At 45.8% G+C, this 18,860-nt stretch overlaps 1 protein-coding gene across 1 annotated transcript in view; it reads left to right on the top strand.

Moving 5' to 3' along the window:
- The window catches only part of ACP3 (acid phosphatase 3), a 142,578-nt gene extending 124,358 nt beyond the window's left edge, over window positions 1-18,220 (top strand). Inside the window, exon 10 of the mRNA XM_044294099.1 lies at window positions 17,963-18,220. Within this exon, the coding sequence (XP_044150034.1) occupies window positions 17,963-18,081 (119 nt within the window). The 3' untranslated portion in view covers window positions 18,082-18,220. The remainder of the gene's footprint in view (window positions 1-17,962) is intronic.
- Window positions 18,221-18,860: the final 640 nt, after the last annotated feature.

Raw genomic sequence — 18,860 nt, 5'->3', positions numbered from 1 at the left:
TAGTGCTTAGGCGCAGGGTAGGGCTATAAGGTCTTACACCATATGCAGCCAATAGAGATTTCAGGGATTTCCTTCTGATAAAATGCTCCTCTATGTGCAACCATTGGTGGGTCGAGGGTGGTAACCACCATTCTGTCGCATGGTCCAGCAGATTAGCAATGTAGTAACTATACAAATCAGGGACTCCTAGTCCTCCTGATTGGAGGGGTAGTGCTTGTTTGGCAACTCTAGGTCGGGAGCCGCTCCATATAAAATGAACCACGTCTTCCTGCAATTGCACAATTAGGTGTTTCGAGATCTTAAGAGGGATACAGAGGAATTTTACTGTGTTGTTTTTTGCAATCCAGGATAGCTGCACCTGTGCATATTTAGCATTGTCCCTTTGCAGTTCCATTCTTAAATTTCTGAATTTAGATGTAACCAACCCTTTAACCGAGTGCGTCAGCTCTATTCCTAGATAAGACAGTGACTTCTCAGCCCAATTTTATTGGAAATGTTTCCGAATGCAATCTCTAAGCTTGTTCGGGACATTAATAGGTAACATATTTGTTTTAGTGACATTGAGCTTGTAATAAGAGAGTGAGGAATATTGAGTTATGATCTTAGATGCTGCCTCTAGAGATCTGAAAGAGTCAGTTAATGTCAGAATGACATCATCTGCGTAGAGCCCAATTACATGGGAGCACTTGTATACTGGGCTACCCGAGATATCCGAGCAAGTGCTGAGTAGTTCCGCCACGGCTCCATAACCAGGGTGAAAATGAGGGGGGATAATGGGCACCCTTGTCTTGTGCCATTGGTGATCAGGAAAGCCTTAGATAGAAATCCTGAGGCCAGGACCCTGGGAGAAGGTTTGGAGTAGAGGCTGGAGACAGCTGTTAATATGTGCCCTTTGAACTCAAACTTCTGTAACACATGATCCAGGAAGCCCCAGTGGACCCTATCAAACGTTTTTTTGGCATCTAAGGAGACAAAGCCTATAGGGGTCCTAGAACATTCGGCAATTTAGAGGAGATTGATCATGCACCTAGTGGCGTCCCTACACTGCCTGTCCGGTACGAACCCTACCTAATCAGTGGCAATCAGGAAGGGCAGGAAAGCATTAATCCGAGTGGCCTAGCAGTTTTGGCAAATATTTTTTAGCCGGCATTCAGCAAGGAGCTTGGTCTAAAATTCGTCGGTGAAGTTTCCCCTGTGTGGGCAGGGTGACAACTGTGGCTGAGAGCATATCAGGAGTTATATTGCCAGATATAATAGAACCATTGAACAGTTTCTCGTAGTGGGTGACAGTCGAGTTAGCAAAATGTAGCCTATCAATCCTAGCTTCCACCTGCTTATGATTCAACCTACGAGCTAGCAATGCACCTGCTCTATCTCCCATGCGGTAAAAATTGGATTTAAGACACCTCATACCAAGCTCATGCCGGTATAGGAGCAGTGATCTCAAGTGCAACCTGCAGTCCTGTAACTCAACTAGGGAAGAGGGAGATTGGTGTGCCTTATACCTCTTTTCTGCAGATTGTAGTTGCATCAAAGCATCCCGCACAGCCAGGTCTCTGCTTCTCTTCAGACGTGCAGCAGACTGCAGCAAGATACACCTCTCAATGTATGATTTCTGTGTAAGCCAGAAGGTGTCAGTAGTAATCTCTGTTGTCATTAAATCTCATGAATTCCTTCAGCTTGTCGGTGTATCCCTCAATCCTCTTAGCACATTTGAGTAGGTAAGGGTTCAATATCCATTGTGGGGGAGGGGGGGTTAGGAAGATCATTGTCAATGGTTTAGTCACAGGCAATTGGTCAGACCACGTGGCACTCACAATGTCCCACACGGTAACTCTGTGAGCAGACTTCTTGAGACTAGTATATAATCAATCAGGGATTGGGATAGGTGAGCCGAGAAGATGAACGTTTAGTCACGTTCTCCTCCATGTTGATATCTCCAGATATCATGATAAGGCGATTTGTGAAGAATTGCTTGGAAGTCAACACGGTGACTACTGTGTGTTAAGCTATAATCAAGGTCTGAGTTGACCGGAATGTTAAAGTCCCCTCCCATAACCACTTCTCCTGCTTCTTTCTGCATTTTTTTAAATAGTCTCCTGCAAAAGGCTGGTTGTCGAATATTAGGAGCATACACAGAGACCATTGTGTACTGTTTTCCAGCAATCTCACAGACTAGTATGACATCTCTCCCGACAGAGTCAGTAAAACACTTTGTCAGTGAAAATGCAACAGAAGCCTTAACACAAATGAAAACCCCCACTTTCCTCTTCTTAACAGCAGGAGAATGAATTGTCACTGGGAATCTGCGGTGCATGCATCTATGTAAATCCAATGCCAACAAATGGGACTCCTGTATAAAGGATAGATCACATTTAGATTTGAATATCTTCGTCCATAGCTGCGTGCGCCTGTACGGGGAGTTCAGCCCTCTCACATTAAGTGAAAATACTTTTAACTCCATGACACACAAGCATAGTCCCTCTGTGTATACATATGTACCGTTTCCTCATTGCAGCAATGGGATAAGACCCGGCGCGGTGTACCATACAACTCAGTGTTGTTATCCTCAGGAACAGTCTCGAAAAATGGGAAAAACAAATGCTCAGAAAACAAAAAAAAGGAATAAAAAACAAAACGGCATATAGCCAACATGGCAAAATGCCCAAACAGGGTGTTCCGACCTCAGTGGTTGAAGAAGTAGTGAGGAAGTGGGGCAGGAAAAAACTATCCTTGTCTTAGACCCATACTTCATGCCTGGTACTTGCTCCCCCAGAGAGCCCAAGCAACTCACAGTTCAGGCAGTGTCCCAGTCTGGGGTGATCTTGTCTGGTCGGGTTGCGCCATCTTCTGCCAACTGTGCTTCCTTGGTAATGAGGCCCCATTACAATAGCTTGCGGGATGCCCCTTGTGGTGACTTGAGCACACGAGAGGCCCCATTAAAGGGGTTGCCTCAAGATGGACTATGGGGGCATATGGCTAGGATATGCCCCCATTGTCTTACAGGTGCAGGTCCCAGCGAGAACGGAGTGCCGCAAGTGAAGGAGAACTAATTGATGGTCCAATTGGACCTAAATACGTCTTTGGATCATGTACTGTTTTTTTTTTAAATAAAACTTTACTTTTATTTATTTTTAAAAACCGTTTTAATCACTTATCACTATCTATACATAGACACTACATAGACTGATTAAAACTATCAGTGGTGCAGGCAGCTCTATTTTATTATCTATCACTTCTAGTTCCCAACTACTGTTTATTGCCACAGTTATTTCTGGCCTGTGTTTGCTTATAACCCTTAGCTGTTTTCGCCTGTATAGCTGTATATATACTCCTCTGGTACGGTTTCCCGGAAATGACCCGAACTTCGTCCCGAACCCGAACCCCATTGAAGTCAATGGGAACCCGAACTTTTCGGCACTAATACAGCCCAGGAAAGGGCTAGAGGGCTGCAAAAGGCAGCAACATGTAAGTAAATCCCCTGCAAACAAATGTGGATAGGGAAATGAATTAAAATAAAAATAAAATAAATAAAAATTAACCAATATCAATTGGATAGAGGTCCCATAGCAGAGAATCTGGCTTCACGTCACCCACCACTGGAACAGTCCATTCTCAGATATTTAGGCCCCGGCACCCAGGCAGAGGAGAGAGGTCCCGTAACAGAGAATCTGTCTTCATGTCAGCAAAGAATCAGTCTGCATGTCATAGCAGAGAATCAGGCTTCACGTCAGCCACCACTGTAACAGTCCATTGTCATAAATTTAGGCCCTGGCACCCAGGCAGAGGAGAGGGTTCCCATAACACAGAATCTGGCTTCATGTCAGCAGATAATCAGTCTTCATATCATAGCAGAGAATCAGGCTTCACGTCACCCACCACTGTAACAGTCCATTGTCATGAATTTAGGCCCCGGCACCCAGGCAGAGGAGAGAGGTCCCATAACACAGAATCTGGCTTCATGTCAGCAGAGAATCAGTCTGCATGTCATAGCAGAGAATCAGGCTTCACGTCAGCCACCACTGCAACAGTCCATTGTCAGATATTTAGGCCCAGCACCCAGGCAGAGGAGAGAGGTCCCATAACACAGAATCTGTCTTCATGTCAGCAGAGAATCAGTCTGCATGTCATAGCAGAGAATCAGGCTTCACGTCAGCCACCACTGCAACAGTCCATTGTCAGATATTTAGGCCCAGCACCCAGGCAGAGGAGAGAGGTCCCATAACACAGAATCTGTCTTCATGTCAGCAGAGAATCAGTCTGCATGTCATAGCAGAGAATCAGGCTTCACGTCAGCCACCACTGCAACAGTCCATTGTCAGATATTTAGGCCCAGCACCCAGGCAGAGGAGAGAGGTCCCATAACACAGAATCTGACTTCATGTCACCAGAGAAACAGTCTTCATGTCATAGCATAGAATCAGGCTTCACGTCACCCACCACTGTAACAGTCCATAATCATAAATTTAGGCCCCGGCACCCAGGCAGAGGAGAGAGGTCCCATAACACAGAATCTGGCTTCATGTCAGCAGATAATCAGTCTTCATATCATAGCAGAGAATCAGGCTTCACGTCACCCACCATTGTAACAGTCCATTATCATAAATTTAGGCCCAGCACCCAGGCAGAGGAGAGAGGTCCCATAACACAGAATCTGGCTTCATGTCACCAGAGAATCAGTCTGCATGTCATAGCAGAGAATCAGGCTTCACGTCAGCCACCACTGCAACAGTCCATTGTCAGATATTTAGGCCCAGCACCCAGGCAGAGGAGAGAGGTCCCATAACACAGAATCTGTCTTCATGTCAGCAGAGAATCAGTCTGCATGTCATAGCAGAGAATCAGGCTTCACGTCAGCCACCACTGCAACAGTCCATTGTCAGATATTTAGGCCCAGCACCCAGGCAGAGGAGAGAGGTCCCATAACACAGAATCTGGCTTCATGTCACCAGAGAATGAGTCTGCATGTCATAGCAGAGAATCAGGCCTCACGTCACCCAACATTGGAACAGTCCATTGGCATATATTTAGGCCCCGGCACCCAGACAGAGGAGAGGTTCATTCAACTTTTGGTAGCCTCGCAATATAATGGTTAAATGAAAATAAAAATAGGATTGAATGAGGAAGTGCCCTGGAGTACAATAATATATGGTTAAGGGGAGGTAGTTAATGTCTAATCTGCACAAGGGATGGACAGGTCCTGTGGGATCCATGCCTGGTTCATTTTTATGAACGTCAGCTTGTCCACATTGGCTGTAGACAGGCGGCTGCGTTTGTCTGTAATGACGCCCCCTGCCGTGCTGAATACACGTTCAGACAAAACGCTGGCCGCCGGGCAGGCCAGCACCTCCAAGGCATAAAAGGCTAGCTCTGGCCACGTGGACAATTTAGAGACCCAGAAGTTGAATGGGGCCAAACCATCAGTCAGTACGTGGAGGGGTGTGCACACGTACTGTTCCACCATGTTAGTGAAATGTTGCCTCCTGCTAACACATTGCGTATCAGGTGGTGGTGCAGTTAGCTGTGGCGTGTTGACAAAAGTTTTCCACATCTCTGCCATGCTAACCCTGCCCTCAGAGGAGCTGGCCGTGACACAGCTGCCTTGGCGACCTCTTGCTCCTCCTCTGCCTTGGCCTTGGGCTTCCACTTGTTCCCCTGTGACATTTGGGAATGCTCTCAGTAGCGCGTCTACCAACGCGCGCTTGTACTCGCGCATCTTTCTATCACGCTCCAGTGCAGGAAGTAAGGTGGGCACATTGTCTTTGTACCGTGGATCCAGCAGGGTGGCAACCCAGTAGTCCGCACACGTTAAAATGTGGGCAACTCTGCTGTCGTTGCGCAGGCACTGCAGCATGTAGTCGCTCATGTGTGCCAGGCTGCCCAGGGGTAAGGACAAGCTGTCCTCTGTGGGAGGCGTATCGTCATCGTCCTGCCTTTCCCCCAGCCACGCACCAGTGATGGGCCCGAGCTGCGTTGGGTGCCACCCCGCTGTGACCATGCTTCATCCTCATCCTCCTCCACCTCCTCCTCATCCTCGTCCTCCTCGTCCTCCAGTAGTGGGCCCTGGCTGGCCACACTTGTACCTGGCCTCTGCTGTTGCAAAAAACCTCCCTCTGAGTCACTTCGAAGAGACTGGCCTGAAAGTGCTAAAAATGACCCCTCTTCCTCCTCCTCCTCCTGGGCCACCTCCTCTTCCATCATCGCCCTAAGTGTTTTCTCAAGGAGACATAGAAGTGGTATTGTAACGCTGGCCATGTTGGTGGAGTACTCGAAACAGCGCAACAGGGCACACAGGTCTCGCATGGAGTCCCAGTCATTGGTGGTGAAGTGGTGCTGTTCCGCAGTGCGACTGACCCGTGCGTGCTGCAGCTGAAACTCCACTATGGCCTGCTGCTGCTCGCACAGTCTGTCCAGCATGTGCAAGGTGGAGTTCCACCTGGTGGGCACGTCGCATATGAGGCGGTGAGCGGGAAGGCCGAAGTTACGCTGTAGCGCAGACAGGCGAGCAGCGGCAGGATGTGAACGCCGGAAGCGCGAACAGACGGCCCGCACTTTATGCAGCAGCTCTGACATGTCGGGGTAGTTGTGAATGAACTTCTGCACCACCAAATTCAGCACATGCGCCAGGCAAGGGATGTGCGTCAACGAGCTGCAACGAGATTTCGCCCATTATCGCACACCACCAGGCCGGGCTTGAGGCTCACCGGCAGCAACCACTCGTCGGTCTGTTGTTCTATACCACGCCACAACTCCTGTGCGGTGTGGGGCCTGTCCCCCAAACATATGAGTTTCAGAATGGCCTGCTGACATTTACCCCGGGCTGTGCTGAAGTTGGTGGTGAAGGTGTGTGGCTGACTGGATGAGCAGGTGGCAACAGGAGGCAAAGAATGTTGCCCTGCGATCCTTGGCGGCGGAAGGACGTGCGCCAAACAGCTCTCCGCCTGGGGCCCAGCTGCCACTACATTTACCCAGTGTGCAGTTAGGGAGATATAGCGTCCCTGGCCGTGCTTACTGGTCCACGTATCTGTGGTAAGGTGGACCTTGCTACAGATGGCGTTGCGCAGTGCACACTTGATTTTATCGGATACTTGGTTGTGCAGGGAAGGCACGGCTCTCTTGGAGAAGTAGTGGCGGCTGGGAACAACATACTGTCGGACAGCAAGCGACATGAGCTGTTTGAAGCTGTCTGTGTCCACCAGCCTAAATGACAGCATTTCATAGGCCAGTAGTTTAGAAATGCTGGCATTCAGGGCCAGGGATCGAGGGTGGCTAGGTGGGAATTTACGCTTTCTCTCAAATGTTTGTGAGATGGAGAGCTGAACGCTGCCGTGTGACATGGTTGAGATGCTTGGTGACGGAGGTGGTGGTGGTGTTGGTGGTACATCCCCTGTTTGCTGGGCGGCAGGTGCCAACGTTCCTCCAGAGGCGGAGGAAGAGGCCGAGGCGGCAGCAGCAGAAGAGGCCGAGGCGGCAGCAGCAGAAGAGGCCGAGGCGGCAGCAGCAGAAGAGGTAGCAGGGGGAGCCTGAGTGACTTCCTTGTTTTTAAGGTGTTTACTCCACTGCAGTTCATGCTTTGCATGCAGGTGCCTGGTCATGCAGGTTGTGCTAAGGTTCAGAACGTTAATGCCTCGCTTCAGGCTCTGATGGCACAGCGTGCAAACCACTCGGGTCTTGTCGTCAGCACATTGTTTGAAGAAGTGCCATGCCAGGGAACTCCTTGAAGCTGCCTTTGGGGTGCTCGGTCCCAGATGGCGGCGGTCAGTAGCAGGCGGAGTCTCTTGACCTCATCGTCCCCTGCATCGTCTTCCACCCAGTCTTGATCCCTGACCTCCTGTTCAGTCTGCACACTGCAGAAAGACGCAGCAGATGGCACCTGTGTTTCGTCATCATCAGAGACTTGCTGAGGTGGTATTCCCATGTCCTCATCATCAGGAAACATAAGTGGTTGTGCGTCAGTGCATTCTATGTCTTCCACCGCTGGGGAAGGGCTAGGTGGATGCCCTTGGGAAACCCTGCCAGCAGAGTCTTCAAACAGCATAAGAGAGTGCTGCATAACTTGAGGCTCAGACAGTTTCCCTGATATGCATGGGGGTGATGTGACAGACTGATGGGGTTGGTTTTCAGGTGCCATCTGTGCGCTTTCTGCAGAAGACTGGGTGGGAGAGTGGGAGATAATGTGAACGTGCTGGATCCACTGTCGGCCACCCAATTGACTAATGCCTGTACCTGCTCAGGCCTTACCATCCTTAGAACGGCATTGGGCCCCACCATATATCGCTGTAAATTCTGGCGGCTACTGGGACCTGAGGTAGTTGGTACACTAGGACGTGTTGATGTGGCAGAACGGCCACGTCCTCTCCCAGCACCAGAGGGTCCACTAACACCACCAAGACCATGTCCACGTCCGCGTCCCTTACTAGATGTTTTCCTCATTGTTATCGTTCACCACAACAACAAAAATATTATTTGGCCCAATGTATTGAATTCAAATTCAGGCATTTTTTTACAGACACCTAACACTATCTGGCTATCTATTTAGGTACCGTATTACACTAATACAGGCACAGCAGTAACCACCGATTTAGCTGACTATGAATTTGAGGCCTAGTATTTAGGCGCTGGGTGACAGGTATATGTTTTACGGACAGAATTAGACTGGGATATGCACAGTAGCGTGTGTGTGAAGTTATTGAGAATGACCCTATCAGCACCTTGATTCTGATCTACCCTTTTAGGGATGTATTTAAAGTAGGCCTGATACAGCAGAAACCACTAAATTAGGAAATTGCTAAAATGGGAATTGTATTTCAACCCAGAACAAAAACTGTGCTTGGGCGGACATTAAATAACTTGCCCAGCCACAGCAATAACCACAGATTTAGCTGGATAAAAATTTGAGGCCTAGTATTTAGGCGCTGGGTGACAGGTATAGGTTTACTGACAGAATTAGACTTGGAAATGCACAGTAGCGGGTGTGTGAAGTTATTCTGAATGACCCTATGTGCACCTTGAATATTATATACCCTTTTAGGGATAGATTTCAAATAGCTCTGATACAGCAGAAACTACAAAATTATGAAATTGCTAAATTGGGAATTGTATTTCAACCCAGAACAAAAACTGTGCTTTGACGGACACTAAATAACTTGACCAGCTACAGCAGTAACGACAGATTTAGCTGGATATAAATTTGAGGCCTAGTATTTAGGCACTGGGTGACAGGTATAGGTTTACTGACAGAATTAGACTTGGAAATGCACAGTAGCGGGTGTGTGAAGTTATTCTGAATGACCCTATGTGCACCTTGAATATGATGTACCCTTTTAGGGATAGATTTCAAATAGCTCTGATACAGCAGAAACAAGTAAATTATGAAATTGCTAAATTGGGAATTGTATATCAACCCAGAACAAAAAATGTGCTTTGACGGACACTAAATAACTTGCCCAGCCATGATAGTACAGCGGTAACGACAGATTTAGCGGGATATAAATTTGAGGCCTAGTATTTAGGCGCTGGGTGACAGGTATAGGTTTACTGACAGAATTAGACTGGGATATGGCCAAAAAATAACCACACTATTGATGGTTAAATGCACTTGGTGTGACAGCTTGACCAACCACACTACTGAGGGTTAAATGCACTTGGTGACAGGCGCAGCTTGCCCCTGATGTAGTATATGGCCAAAAAATAACCAGACTATTGTTGGTTAAATGCACTTGGTGTGACAGCTTCACACTGATGTAGGAATTAGCCAAAAAACAACCACACCATTAAGGGTTAAATGCACTTGGTCGCAGCTTGTGCTGGCACACCACAAGACACAAAATGGCCGCCGATCACCCCAGAAAAAAGTGACTGACAAACGGTCTGGGCAGCCTAAAAACAGTGAGCAATTGAGTATCAGCAGCTCAATGATCCACAGCTGCAGATCGATCAATTAATCAAGTCCTTTGGAGGAGTTAATCTGCCTAATCTCGCCCTACTGTCGCAGCCGCAACCTCTCCCTATGCTGATCAGAGCAGAGTGACAGGCGGCGCTATGTGACTCCAGCTTAAATAGAGGCTGGGTCACATGGTGCTCTGGCCAATCACAGCCATGCCAATAGTAGGCATAGCTGTGATGGCCTCTTGGGGCAAGTAGTATGACGCTTGTTGATTGGCTGCTTTGCAGCCTTCTTCCTTTTTATAGGTCCATTAGTCATCGAGACTAATTGGGTCATCATCTCGCACGTAACTTCAAAGCCTTGCGCATGTGCCCGGACTTAACTAGAGTATTCCAATGCCTCCCGAATCTGTTCCCGCGATATCTGACTTATACTCGCACATGCGCGAGGACTTAGAGATTTTTTTCACTTACTCCGTACCATCTCGATGCTTTGTGTACACTCGCGCATGTGCGCGGACTTACACGGAGTGCAGAATTATTAGGCAAATGCGTATTTTGACCACATCATCCTCTTTATGCATGTTGTCTTACTCCAAGCTGTATAGTCTCGATAGCCTACTACCAATTAAGCATATTAGGTGATGTGCATCTCTGTAATGAGAAGGGGTGTGGTCTAATGACATCAACACCCTATATCAGGTGTGCATAATTATTAGGCAACTTCCTTTCCTTTGGCAAAATGGGTCAAAAGAAGGACTTGACAGGCTCAGAAAAGTCAAAAATAGTGAGATATCTTGCAGAGGGATGCAGCACTCTTAAAATTGCAAAGCTTCTGAAGCGTGATCATCGAACAATCAAGCGTTTCATTCAAAATAGTCAACAGGGTCGCAAGAAGCGTGTGGAAAAACCAAGGCGCAAAATAACTGCCCATGAACTGAGAAAAGTCAAGCGTGCAGCTGCCAAGATGCCACTTGCCACCAGTTTGGCCATATTTCAGAGCTGCAACATCACTGGAGTGCCCAAAAGCACAAGGTGTGCAATACTCAGAGACATGGCCAAGGTAAGAAAGGCTGAAAGACGACCACCACTGAACAAGACACACAAGCTGAAACGTCAAGACTGGGCCAAGAAATATCTCAAGACTGATTTTTCTAAGGTTTTATGGACTGATGAAATGAGAGTGAGTCTTGATGGGCCAGATGGATGGGCCCGTGGCTGGATTGGTAAAGGGCAGAGAGCTCCAGTCCGACTCAGACGCCAGCAAGGTGGAGGTGGAGTACTGGTTTGGGCTGGTATCATCAAAGATGAGCTTGTGGGGCCTTTTCGGGTTGAGGATGGAGTCAAGCTCAACTCCCAGTCCTACTGCCAGTTTCTGGAAGACACCTTCTTCAAGCAGTGGTACAGGAAGAAGTCTGCATCCTTCAAGAAAAACATGATTTTCATGCAGGACAATGCTCCATCACACGCGTCCAAGTACTCCACAGCGTGGCTGGCAAGAAAGGGTATAAAAGAAGAAAATCTAATGACATGGCCTCCTTGTTCACCTGATCTGAACCCCATTGAGAACCTGTGGTCCATCATCAAATGTGAGATTTACAAGGAGGGAAAACAGTACACCTCTCTGAACAGTGTCTGGGAGGCTGTGGTTGCTGCTGCACGCAATGTTGATGGTGAACAGATCAAAACACTGACAGAATCCATGGATGGCAGGCTTTTGAGTGTCCTTGCAAAGAAAGGTGGCTATATTGGTCACTGATTTGTTTTGTTTTGTTTTTGAATGTCAGAAATGTATATTTGTGAATGTTGAGATGTTATATTGGTTTCACTGGTAAAAATAAATAATTGAAATGGGTATATATTTGTTTTTTGTTAAGTTGCCTAATAATTATGCACAGTAATAGTCACCTGCACACACAGATATCCCCCTAAAATAGCTAAAACTAAAAACTACTTCCAAAAATATTCAGCTTTGATATTAATGAGTTTTTTGGGTTCATTGAGAACATGGTTGTTGTTCAATAATAAAATTAATCCTCAAAAATACAACTTGCCTAATAATTCTGCACTCCCTGTAGATGCTCCTTCTAGGTACTCTATCTCTTCATCTACTGTGCAAGCTTATAGACTTAGATATTTTTAATTGCTGGCTAAGTTTTATATTAAATATGCTTCTCTCTTAATAGTTCCAATTAGCAATTGTGTGTGAGGAGAAATTTTCTGGAATGGCACAAAATCACAGTTTGTAAAATTCATGAAGGACCTCAATGAGAATGATATAGGCTTAGTATTTACAGCAGAGGTTCAGGAAAAAAGTTTTCTTTGAATATCCCTTTTGAGGTCCCTCAGCAATCCCATCATGTCTTCTTTCATAGAGGAGAGCAGGGTCTCTAACATTGCACGCATGATATCCTCAGTGAGGTGAGCGGCAGGTTGCCCTTCATGCTCTGACCTTATGACGCCAATGGAGTCGTTCGGCGAGGCTGCCGGCATGGCAGTAGAGGATGTAGGAGAGCGCGGTGGCTAGGCCCGAATTGGTGGAGCCTGACTTGCCGAAAACTCGGTCAAATTCACCGGGCGTCTTTTAACTTTCCCCATATCAGTTGAGCTTTGGAGATACACTGAGCTTAGCCTGGGTCGCAAGGAGAGTCGCTGTAAGCCGCTTTGCAGTGTATGGGTCTAGAGCAAGTAGATCATGCGCCTGGCGCCATCAGCGTGCAGGTCACGCCCCGCTAGGGCACTAGTTTATATATAGATCATATATTGTACATTAATAGAATGCTGCTGTACCTGACTTTTCCTTGGTTCAGTTTGCTCCTCAAAATGTTTAACTAGAACAACTCCAATGAGGACCTTGAGCATACAGAGCAGCTTGGAAACTTGCATTTGAGGGAATAGAGTAAAATAATGAATGCCCCTGGTATTTTATACAACTATAGTAGCTCCATGTTACTGATCATAAAGCTTCACTTCAAGCAGAAGTCAATGGGGGATATATCAAAACTAGTGTAAGGGAAAACTGGCTTTAGATTCCACTTTTCATTTTTCAGAGCTGCTTTGGAAAATAAAATGATCGATTTGATTGGTTGCTATGGGCAACTAAGACAGTTTTCCTTTACACGAGTTTTGATAAATCTCTCCCATAATGTGTGTCAAGCAGAATGTTAGATGAATTCATTAAGTACAGTGTATATATGTGGCAGTAATTTAAAGGAATTCTGCAGTTTTTTTAAACTGATGATCTATCCGCGGCCTTCTCGTTGTTTACCACAGGCCCAGTAACGTCACGACTAGTATCAATGGGCTGGGCGGAGCCCAGTCCAGTGATACTAGTCGTGATGTCACTGGGCCTACGGTAAACAGCAAGAAGGCCGTGGAAATACTGCCAGTGCCGCTGCCTTCTCAAACAGCTGATCGGCAGGAGTCCCGGGTGTCTGACCCCTGTTGATCAGATGCTGATGATCTATCCAGAGGATAAATCATCAGTTTAAAAAAACTGCAGAAACCTTTAACCACCTCAGCCCCCCTAGCTTAAACACCCTTAATGACCAGACCACTTTTTACAATTCTGCACTACACTACTTTCACCGTTTATTGCTCGGTCATGCAACTTACCACCCAAATGAATTTTACCTCCTTTTCTTCTCACTAATAGAGCTTTAATTTGGTGGTATTTCATTGCTGCTGACATTTTTACTTTTTTTGTTATTAATTGGAAATTTAACGAAATTTTTGCAAAAAAATGACATTTTTCAGTTGCAATTTTTTTTTTTTTTAAACGACATCTATATATAAATTTTTCTCTAAATTTATTGTTCTATGTGTCTTTGATAAATAAAATGTTTGGGTAAAAAAAAATGGTTTGGGTAAAAGTTATAGCGTTTACAAACTATGGTACAAAAATGTGAATTTCAGCTTTTTGAAGCAGCTCTGACTTTCTGAGCACCTGTCATGTTTCCTGAGGTTCTACAATGCCCAGACAGTAGAAGCTCCCCACAAATGACCCTATTTCGGAAAGTAGACACCCTAAGGAATTCGCTGATGGGCATAGTGAGTTCATAGAATTTTTTATTTTTAGTCACAAGTTAGCAGAAAATGTTTTTTTTTTTCTTACAAAGTCTCATATTCCACTAACTTGTGACAAAAATAAAAACTTCCATGAACTCAATATGCCCATCATGAAATACCTTGGGGTGTTTTCTTTCCAAAATGGGGTCACTTGTGGGGTAGTTATACTGCCCTGGCATTTTAGGGGCCCTAATGTGTGAGAAGAAGTTTGAAATCAAAATGTGTAAAAAATGGCCTGTGAAATCCTAAAGGTGCTCTTTGGAATGTGGGCCCCTTTGCCCACCTAGGCTGCAGAAAAGTGTCACACATGTGGTATCGCCGTACTCAGGAGAAGTTGGGCAATGTGTTTTCGAGTTTCATTTTACATATACCCATTCTAGGTGAGAGAAATATCTTGGTCAAATGCCAACTTTGTATAAAAAAAAAAAGGGAAAAGTTGTCTTTTGCCGAGATATTTATCTAACCCGGCATGGGTATAAGTAAAAAGACACCCCAAAACACATTGCCCTACTTCTGAGTACGGCGATACCACACGTGTGACACTTTTTCTGCATCCTAAGTGGGCAAATGTGATTTTGTTTTTTTACCTTTTTATAGGACAAACCTCTCCTTCCCCATGGGACAATGTGCAAAGCGCAAATCACCCAAAGATGTGGCCAAGTACATTATGCACTTTGTCCCAGGTAAAAGGAGAGGTTTGCAGCAGCTCTGTGTGAATGGGCCCTAATAGCCCTGTGTGCCTGTCCTGTGAGATGCAATCCCTATGCTAAGTGTACCTATGTGTGGTACTTCCGGAAACACTCCCCTAAGCATAGGGCAGGGCGGTCAGGGCAGTCAGGACAGAAATAGCAGGTGTCACGCCTTATTCTACTCCCGCTACAGACACGACATCTTTTTCGGGGTGACGGTTGGGTTGAAGTACCAGCAACGACATTGGGGAAATGTCGCTCGTGTAGACAGCTCACTACACTGGTGGATGGGGCCACAGAACCTCCTGGATACAGGAGGTTCTCAATGATCTCTTCCTGAAATTTGAGGAAGGATCCTGTTCTCCCAGCCTTACTGTAGAGAACAAAACTATTATATACAGCCAATTGAATTAAATATACAGACACCTTTTTATACCAGCATCTGGTGCGTCGGGAAACTAAATAAGCAGCCAACATCTGGTCATTGAAGTCCACCCCTCCCATGAGCGAATTATAGTCGAGGACACAGAGGGGCTTTTCAATTACACTGGTTGCTTGTTCTATTTGTATTGTCGTGTCTGCGTGGATGGAGGAGAGCATGTAAACGTCACGCTTGTCTCTCCATTTCACCGCGAGCAGTTCTTCATTACACAAGGCAGCCCTCTCCCCCCTTGCAAGACGGGAGGTAACGAGCTGTTGGGGGAAGCCCCGGCGACTAGGTCGCGCGGTGCCACAGTAGCCAATCTGTTCTAGGAACAAATGCCTGAAGAGGGGCACACTTGTGTAGAAATTGTCCACATAAAGATGGTACCCCTTGCCAAATAAGGGTGACACCAAGTCCCAGACTGTCTTCCCACTGCTCCCCAGGTAGTCAGGGCAACCGGCCGGCTCCAGGGTCTGATCTTTACCCTCATAGATCCGAAATTTGTGGGTATAGACTGTGGCCCTTTCACAGAGCTTATACAATTTGACCCCATACCGGGCGCGCTTGCTTGGCATGTATTGTTTGAAGCCAAGGCGCCCGGTAAAATGTATAAGGGACTCGTTTACGCAGATGTTTTGCTCAGGGGTATACAAATCTGCAAATTTGTTGTTGAAGTGGTCTATGAGGGGCCGAATTTTGTGGAGCCAGTCAAAAGCTGGGCGGTGAAAGGGGTAACTAATGGTGCGGCTGAAGTTGGGGACTGCCAATCAGGGTTTGCCAGCACCTCAGGGACTCTAGGGGGTCTATGGGCCTGTCTGTGCGGCGGCTGCGACAAGGTAACTATTGCACGTGCCACCATACCAGCTTCAACTGCCCTTCTGGTGCTCGCCACTTCACCATGTTGTACGTCAGTGCTGGTACTAGGTTCAGGGTGGGCTGCACTTCTGGTGTATGCCTCACCACATAATCCGACAGCGCCAGCCCCACTCTGCTGCCCTTGAAGCGGATCCTGCGCAACCTGTAGTGTAGCAACACTGGGCTGGGTACACCTGTTGGTATCAGGGACCTCAATCTCCTCGTCCGAACTTTGGGTCAGACTGCCACTGTTTTCTACAGGTTTATATTCTGACCCGCTGGATTCGTCAGATGAGCGTTCCCATTCCTCATCCGACTGGGTCAGAATCCTGTAGGCCTCTTCAGAAGATTACCCCTTGTTTGATATTTGGACTACTAAATTTATGGGGTATTCCCTGAGACTACCCAAGAAAAAAAGCAAGCCTGTCTTACAAATGGGAGGCTAGTGAAGTACCGGAGGCCACTGCGATAAAAAAAAAAAATCAGTTTTGATATTTTTTATCATCGCCGCAGCGCTTGTAAAGTGATTGTGCAGTGATCAAAAATAATTAAATTTTTTGTCACTGCGGCGGGGCAGGGGTGGGTGAACGCACGTGTAGGAGACCGATCAGGCCTGATCGGGCAAACACTGCGTTTTGGGTGGAGGGCGAGATAAGGTGACACGAATACTATTATAGATCTGACTGTGATCAGTTCTGATCACTTCCAGATACTATAAAAGTACAAATGCTGATTAGCGATACGCTAATCAGCGAATCAGTGACTGCGGTGCGGTGGGCTGGGTGCTAAACGATTGCTAACTACCTAACCAAGAGGCCTAAACTATCCTAAAACCTAACAGTCAATACCAGTGAAAAAAAAAGTGACAGTTTACACTGATGACTTTTTTCCCTTTCACTAGGTGATTGACAGGGGCGATCAAGGGGTTAATTGGGGTGATGGGGGGTGATCTGGGGGCTAAGTGTGGTGTTTGGTGTACTCACTGTGAACTGTGCTTGTCTGCTGAGACCAACCGACGAAAAGGACCAGCAGAGGAGCACAGCAGCCATTTAACACCTTATATTTATAAATATAAGGTGTTAAATGGCCTGTGATTCGATAAAAAATTTTTTAAATCAGCCTGCCAGCGATGATCATTGGCTGGCAGGCTGATGATGTAACCCCCCTCGAACTTTTGCCGGCTCGCGATGCGCGGGCCGGCTGTGAGCGTCATCTCGCGTCTCGCGAGATGATGCATCCCTGCGTGACTCTGCCTGATACTGCCGCCTCCGGACCACGATCCTGCGTTAGGCGGTCCGGAGGTGGTTAAATTACTGCCACATATACTGTATACACTGTACTTAATGAATGATCCAGAAGATAGATCATCAGTAAAAAAAAAATGCAGAACCCCTTTAACTAACTAGTGACACTGATGAGAGTTTAGACAGTTGAGTTTACTGAGTTGGTGGTACTGTACTGTTTGGGGAAGTCTATGCCTTTCTGCAGTTATTCAGGATCTCATGTAGGTACTTATTTTTGCTCTCCTAGTCACCTCTGGAAAAGCAATGTACTCATCAAGAAGTGGATCACCGTGTGGTGGTCAGTGTTGGACTGGTGGTTTAATAAGTTTTCCACATAAAATGATTGAGAATTAACTGCCCACCCCCTACCTATACAGAACATTGTAAACTTTGTTGTAATCATTGCAAACGCAGGACATACAGTATTTTCAATAAGGTCTAATAATTAATTGGGAATTACGGTAATCCTTAAGAAATACTTTAGAGTAGAGCTCAACTGATTGGATTTAAATGGAGTCTTCTAAACTTTTGGGGCATAATATTGTCCCAGAGCCCGGGCCTACTGGGGGAACCTCTGGTGTATCCTTCCAAACCTGGCCCTGGTCACCCTGGAATCTAGCACCAGAACAGTTGGTAATAACTACAGATAAGCAACAAAGTGCATTTATATTCAGACTTCTGCTTGGAAAGAAGTGTAGTTTGTTTTATATGAATTGTTTTGCTTAATAAAAGATTTTTTTTTTATTTTTTTTCCTCAGGGACTGTTTTTGGACTCATCATTGCTGTGGTCATCCTAAGTGTTGCATTCCTTGGTCTGCTGATCTTGCATTGCTGCTGGAGGAAAAAGTCCAAGAATTACAAATTAGTAGGATTATAAACTAGACAAATAACGAATTAAAAAAATATGGTTTAATGGGGTTGTCTCACTTCAGCTAATAGCATTTATTATGTAGAGAAAGACACTACAAGCCTCTTACTAATGTATTGTGATTATCCATATTGCTTTCTTTGCTGGTAATGCTACAATCCATCATCGGTGGTCGTGCTTGCACACTATAGGAAAAAGCACTTGCTTATATGCGCTCCCATGGTCCCGACCACCTGAGAGGCTGGTGCTTTTTCCTATATTGCTCAAGCACAATCACAACTGATGGCTTGCAGGGTGGTTGTAACCATCGAAACAAGCAGTGTATAATGTGATGGAAAAATGAAATAATAAAATAAATAAAAATACATTAGTAAATGGCTTGTATTAGCTTTCTCTACATGATAAAAAGCCATATGCTGAAGTGAAAAAAAAACCTTTAATGTCAGAAGTGGAAGAGCAAATCTTGCATGGTTCAGGTAACTGGTGATTATGTAGTATAAAGGATAGTTGTATCATTAAGTTGGAAAAATGTATATAGTCAATCCTCAGGTGAAAGTATACATAAAATTGTGTGTTGTGGAATATGTGTGTGCTGTGGAATATGTTGGTGCTATATAATTAAAAATTATTATTACATAAAGTAGAGTAATCCAAGTGCCTGAATAATGTACACTTTACAGTAAATCAAGGCAAAGTAATGTACCCTGAATACCCAAAATGTTATAGTTACATATATATAGTTCCGTATGCAAAAAGCTAATGGCAATGTTATTCTGTATTAGTGATTT

Source organism: Bufo gargarizans, chromosome 5, assembly GCF_014858855.1.
Source record: "Bufo gargarizans isolate SCDJY-AF-19 chromosome 5, ASM1485885v1, whole genome shotgun sequence".
Classification (NCBI taxonomy): domain Eukaryota; kingdom Metazoa; phylum Chordata; class Amphibia; order Anura; family Bufonidae; genus Bufo; species Bufo gargarizans.
Note: the sequence above shows the minus strand (reverse complement) of the source record. Positions and strands in the feature narration are given on the sequence as shown.